Genomic DNA, 6904 nt, shown 5'->3' with positions numbered 1-6904 from the left:
CTGAGATAACTTCTGTTATGAAATTGGCGCTATACAAATAAAACTGAATTGAATTGAATTGAATGTGTAGCAGGCCTCTAGCATTGCTCCTATTGGTATATTTAGTGCTAGTGAGCTCTTTCTCAACAGCTGTGCAGCAGTCAGTGCACCTCAGTATACACCATATAAACACACACAGTCTTATCTGCAACATACCCATATCTCCGTCTCCCCACGGCACGTCCAGCCACTGGTAGATGTAAGACATTTTGACTACGTGTCCTTATGCAGAGTCTGTCAGACTGGAAGACCACCTTCGCAGCTACACTGACAACAAACTGCAGATTCTAAAAATAACAACCAGCTAGCTTACTAGCTACATGAATAAATAGCTGGATCTATGATCTGCCAGAAGCAGAGCAATCTCTGACACACTACCTATCTGCTCAGCGCACTGAACCAGCTGCAGAGCAGTGCCTTAAAGCCTTCTTATCCTCATCTAATCTGCTCAGACACTTACAGAGGGAGGCGGCCATATTTAGATGGTCTGTGAGCTCATTTGTGTCCCTGGCCTTATCTGGGTGGTACATGCCAGCAGCCATTTTGGAAAGGTCATGAGCACAGATGGCCACAGAAGACACTTCCACTCCTCCCACATTAACTACCTTTCTGAATATCATACCATTCATTCCATATTATATTACACATCTTGGTCCCAGTTCACAAACAAAAATATATTTGAAGGGAACCTTATGCTGTATATTATATGTATGAAAAAATGCTAATAACAACTAACAATTATATTCATTATCGACTATTCTGTCAATAATTTTAAATTTAATTTTATAATTTTTTGTTTGGTCCAAGGTGACGTCCTGTTTTGTCCACAACCCAAAGATATTCAACTAACTGTCATAGAGGACTAAAGAAAGCAGAAAAGATTCACATTTGAGAAGCAGAAATCAGAGAATTTTGACATTTTGACTTAAATGACTCAAGGCAAAAATAGTTAGTGATTAATTTAATAGTTGACAACTAATTGCTTAATTGGTTATTGGGCTGTAGTCAAAGGCTGTGCTCAGACTGCGAAGTGACCCTAATCTGATTATTTTGCTCATATGTGACTCAGATCTGATTTCTTTATGACAGTGTGAACAACACAAATCACATGGAATCTGATCGGTTCCAGTCTGATTTGGACCACATATAAAAGTGGCACAAATTAGACTTGATTTCAGGCCCCAGTCTTCTATCCAACTGTCAGAAGTAAAGTTGGATTGTGGGTAATGTAGGCCCTGGGTTTTGACAAGGAAATAGAGTTTGTGGAATAAAAAAGACGATATTTCTGGTTCTACTTGTCCCTTTTGCAAACTGTCCATCATGAGTCAATATTACAGGAGTGCAATGCTTAATCTGTCAAATATATATCATCTCACAGTATTATCATTTTGTCCATCCTTCTACACAGCTTGCTTGAAAAAACATGTGTCTGAAGCAAATAGCATGGCTTGTAGAAGATAAGGGCCTACTTGCAATTAACGGTGACATGCGCAAAGTTAATACACAGCCCATCTTCTCTCCTCTATTTCCCCCCTTTTTTCTCATTCTACCACTGTCCCTTACCCCGGCACCTCGTCTCTCTCTGTTCATGAATAATTTGATCAGGGTCAGGACATGTGAGCTGTAGCAGTAGCTTACCCTATATCGGTATTAGGTGTTGATATTGCCCAAAAGTCACATATGATGCTGTCATTATTATCCACCTCTGAAAAGATGAATGTGAAAGTGTCCTGACTTATTTATTGTACAATTATTACAATCAGTATTAACCTAAATTATACTGAACTGACCCTACTGTGATATTTGAATCAAATTCAAATCCTGCATGTTATTATAATATATTATATCTTTATTAGTGGTAGTATTAGCAGTAGCGGTAGTGGTATTCTGAATTTTATTTAGAGTTTTAACCTAAAATATACCTTTTTAAAATGGCTAAAATCAATGTTGTGACAAGAAGCATTAAATCAGAATCAGAATTGGGAATAATGCCATTTTACTCTCTCACTCCAGGGTTTCTGCAGGTTTCAACAGACTTTTATGAATGAATTACCCTTATGAATGCAATTTAAGAGCTATTTTACGTCCATACTGGCAGAAAAGTACAACGGATATAAAAGAAAATGGGTATTGGTTCCATGTCAGTTCATTTTGCAGTAGTTACAGCGTGATAAAACAAGCTCGAAAAAAATGCAACTTTATACAGTAAATAAATACGGTATGATTACTTATTTAAGGGCTCCTGCCTGTAACTCCATCCCTTTTTACATTTCAGTTCAAATGATCAGAAAAGGAGCTTTGCACTGTCTATGTCACTGGCTCTTATAATGTCAGATAGGAAATATCTTTATAAAAATGTATAATTTTTTTATCTTTTAAAAGCTTTGTTGAGAGGTTTGATGTAAAAAATGACATTGTTTTCATATTTCTGTCTTTTCGACAGACCTTGAAGGACTTGAGGCTGTCAAGAGTTGTAAATAAGGGGAGCAAAATTAGTGTGAGGCCCAAGTATCAAATGTCAAACACAGTGTAGCCCATGAGCTACAAGAACTTGTACAAAACTGAACGTTTTTTTATTTTTTTATTTAATTTTACACTTATTTTTGTCTTTTTACAGGACTGCTATATCCTCAAGGTTTGCTCGCACCAGCACCATAAACAACCTGTACTTTTATCCAGAGACAGCAATGTACCGACCTTGGCTGGTCAGAATGCCCCAGCAGGCCTTCTTCCTCTCCGGGGCGTGCTCGGGTATAGGTCCGGGCTCCGCGGCTCTTTTCCGTGACATCTCCGGAGCTACGGGCGGAACCTCTGACATGTTCACAGGGCTGAAGCTCACGCGCTTACCGCTCAAACGACAGCGACAGACTGCAGCAGCGGAGCGTGAGCCAGGCGGACAACAGAGCAGGGTGAATCAGGGCCGAGAGCGAGAGGAGCAATCTGATTGGCTGAACGGCTTTGTTGTTGTTGTGTTCAACGCACATGACCATCTCACATGCGCTCCCACGTGTGGACGAGAGGGACTATTTTTGTCCCTGAAGTGGACAAACCTTGAGGTGCACACAGCCTTCAGCGTTCAGCACTGTGTGTATCTGACTGATAACAACACACATGCAGTCTCATCTTTAACTCTTTGTGCTCCATGTAGGATTCATTGATTGAATCTCACCCAATCTGACTTCTGATCAGATCCCAATCGCTACACACATTACATTAAGTACATTTAGTTTTTTCTTTTACTAAATGTGCCAGTGGTCAATATTGTGCGTCATCATAGCTTTTTTTTTACAGCAAGGGCGGATCTAGAGTGGTGGCATGTGGTGACAGTCACCCCTATTAGATGCCTGGCCACCACAGCTGCCAAATGCTGTCAAATTTAAAAACCAAATTTACATCTTTTATAGATGAGTTTTATGATAAGTCCAATAAAAAAGACAGGAAAGGATTTAGAAATAAAAGTAATTATTGATGTCTAATGTCACTGCTTTACTAATGTGCCACAATAATGTAATGTTTATTAGTTCAAATATTATTTATACTTATTCATACTATTATTTTTGTAAATTTTGTCAGATTTATATATTATATTATCTATATTTATCTCTTGGTTATATATGTACCCCTTTTGTCCCCGGACCCCAGGTTGAGAATCACTGCTCTAAAGCTTTTCAGATCACATAATATGTCTTCTCTGACATCTGATATATTAATAAAAAATAAAAGTGGTTTGTAGTGGACAGGAGGGAGCCTCCATTACACCCCCAAGGTACACCAAATAACTCATATCAGTCCTATACATCGGTCTAACTTTAAACAGCCTCAGCAAGGCTTGGTAAGTGGTATGTATTCCCCCTCACCACACACAAGCAATATAGCAGTGTAACTTAAGCAGCAGCTGTATATATAGACTGGAGCTACTATCTGCAACTTTATAAAGTAGGTCGAACTGTAGTAGTCTCAGTCTGAATTTCATGTTTTCATGAAAAAATAGGAGCTTAATTCTCAATAATTAAATGTTTCTCATTCATTTAAAAGGCAGTTGTACTTTCAGATCCAGTTCTAATCTAACAGATTCCCATTTGTTATTTTTGGTGATCTATCAAAAAGTAATTTTTCCTTCATGAACAATTTTTGTATCACTGTGGGATTGTTCAACTTTGTATATGACAAATAAACAAACAAATAAAAACCAGTTTTCTCTGCATGTGAAAAAGCTTGACTTCCACCTCACCTTAATCTGATTAAGCCTCATTCTCTAATGTAGAACTATAGGGTTAATTAAGCTGTGTATACTTCATTGTTATAACGACTGACAAAGTAACTATGCAGAAGTCTATGCACAAGTTTTAGAAAGCACAAAATATATTTATTATCTTTTAATTTATTGTAAAGAATATGAACTAAAAAACATTGTGTCAGACTATATCTGACAGTCCACTCCTGTTACATAACCATCTTGTCACTCCAGTTTGGGTTGTTAAATTAAATCTTAGGCAAATAAATCACAGGGCCCTTGTCTTGTTAGAGCAACCAAATATTGCCAATCCTTTTTCCATTATTTGGAAAAACAGTTAAATATGTCACATCAGAAATGACTTGGACAGTGCCAGAATACACAGATCAGTCATGTGATCACTGGCAGTGAATAACAGTGATTATCTGGTTATCATGGCATGGCCCCTGTCATGGGGGGATATATCAGCAGCCAAGTGGAACATTGTTGCCTCAGGCCTGATTGTGTTAGTAGAGCAGGAAAAAATGGGGCGCGCTGAGATGAGCGACTTTGACAACGGCACATTGCGATGGTTACCCAGAGATCTCACAACTGAGCTTTGTGGGTGTTCCTTCTGCAGGAGTCAGGTATATTTAAGAAGTGGTTCTAGACAGGAGAATAACAGAGACAGGCAGTGGGGCCACAGGTCATTAATGCAGGTGGGAGTAGTGCCCCGATGTGTCGTCAACAGACGAGTTATTGTATCAAACTGGCTGAAACAGTTAATGCTGGTTCTGATAGAAAGGGGTCAGAACACACAGTGCAGAGCAGTCTGTTGGTATGGGACCACCAGGGTGCCCAGGTGATCAGAATGTTATGGCTGATCAGTGTACGTGTGATAGTGATCATTCAGCAGTACCACATCTATCACACAGGGATCTGTGATTGTGTCCTCAGTAGAATGGTTGATTTGGAAGTAATCCTTGAGTGAAAATTGTGAAAGTTGTGAACAACTTTTCTTGAGAGTTAGAGGTTTTGTTTGTGTTTAAATGATGCTGTATAGAAATGATACACCTGGAGACAAACAAAGCAACCATGGAACCTCTTCACTGCCATTTGGAACACATGTTCTTCCAGTCTCTGTCTGTGCGATGGGCCGTGTATTAACTATAACACTGGTCATTTATCTCATCAAAACTGGCAGTTGTGTTTTTATTCCAGCTCAACCATCACCCCCATCAAATAACATGCTGCAGATACAGACTGCAAAGCCTTTTACATCAAAGCCATTTCTTTTCTTTTCAAATCAGTTTTTATTTATTTTAAAACAAATACACATTCACAGATGATGGTCTTATAACTGAAGCAATCCTATTACAGACCCCCCAAATAAATAAGAATAAATGAATAATGTAGGAGCCAATATTATTTTATTCATATATTTGATCACTTCTTATATTGGCCATTTTGTATTGTGTGTGCGTTTATTAATACTGTGTGTAACCCTGCAGGAAGCTGCGAGCCAGCACTGTGGCTGACAGTCTTTAGACTGTGCAGCTTGCATGTCATCTCTAAATCTGCTTACTTATTTTTAATTTATTATTATTATTACTTATTATTTTTTGTTTACAATAATAATTTAGTGGTTGTTGTTGTTTTTTTATGCAACACTTGTGAATGCAAGGAGAGAGTTTTGATGGAAGAAATGGAAGAGAGTGCCATTGTTGGATGTATTTCTGAGTGGAACGAACTGGAATACAGGATGTTCATCAGGGACTCTGTGTGAGCTCAACCAGCTCAGCTAAACACTAGCAAGATGAAGGAGATGATTGTTATTACTCCTCCACAGTGTTTCACTCCAATTACTTACTTGCTGCTGCGACAAGCAAATTTCCCCATTGTGGGATGAATACAATTTAATCTAATCTAATCTAATCTAATAAAGAAACAAAATTTATTTTGGAATCACATCTGGACATACATTTTTTTCAAGCAAACACAAGAGTCTATTCATTTCAGCCCTAGAGAGACTTACACAGATGGATTTTAACAGATGGATACCGTGGTCCCTACAGTGGTCTAAAGACTGTTTGTGTGTCTGTTTTGAAGCAGTGGCATCAAGATAAAGGCCAATGGAGGAAACATAATGCAGTGGTAAATAACCTTGCAAAGTTTCTAACTAACTTAACTCTAACTTTCTAAAATTTACAAACTACTGTCTGCAATTTGAAAGTTGTAAATTAATTGGTTAAAGGAGGATTAAACGTTAATTTAGGAGCACTATTGGAATGAATATGACTCAACGTTGGATTGTTATTAATTGATTCGGATTGTCAGAGCAAGGAAATTACAATGCATCCCTGTGCCTAATATAATACTTCATACCAGGATTGGAATGATGTGACTGCAATAAAAACATGCTGAATGCAAGTCTGCTGAAGTATTCATATTGATTTAGAAGTGGAAATTAATTTTAATTTTAATTTTAATTAAATTAATCTTATCTTACATTTATCTTGGACAGATAACACACAGAAAAAACCCTTCAAAGCCTTCACTCTGCCTGCTAAACTGCTAAAGGAGCTATGTAAACTGAGCTATGGAGGAGGGAGTACCAAAGATGTTCTCTGACCTGTGGGTTAAATGGAAGTT

The 6904-nt window shown here is 38.0% G+C and overlaps 1 protein-coding gene across 2 annotated transcripts in view; it reads right to left on the bottom strand.

The window, feature by feature from the left end:
• asb5b (ankyrin repeat and SOCS box containing 5b) overlaps positions 1 to 2972 on the bottom strand; it is a 6597-nt gene extending 3625 nt beyond the window's left edge. Inside the window, exon 1 of one of the 2 annotated variants that reach the window (XM_035659972.1) lies at positions 2737 to 2972. In XM_035659972.1, the coding sequence (XP_035515865.1) occupies positions 2737 to 2857 (121 nt within the window). In that variant the 5' untranslated portion in view covers positions 2858 to 2972. Of the gene's footprint in view, positions 1 to 195; positions 656 to 2736 lie in introns of those variants that run through there. The other variant, XM_035659973.1, reaches the window with a different exon arrangement.
• Between the last annotated feature and the right edge of the window lie 3932 nt (positions 2973 to 6904).

Source organism: Morone saxatilis, unplaced genomic scaffold (genome assembly GCF_004916995.1).
Source record: "Morone saxatilis isolate NCDOM2014 unplaced genomic scaffold, NCSU_SB_2.0 Contig17, whole genome shotgun sequence".
NCBI lineage: Eukaryota > Metazoa > Chordata > Actinopteri > Moronidae > Morone > Morone saxatilis.
This window is presented reverse-complemented; position numbering and strand designations above follow the sequence as displayed.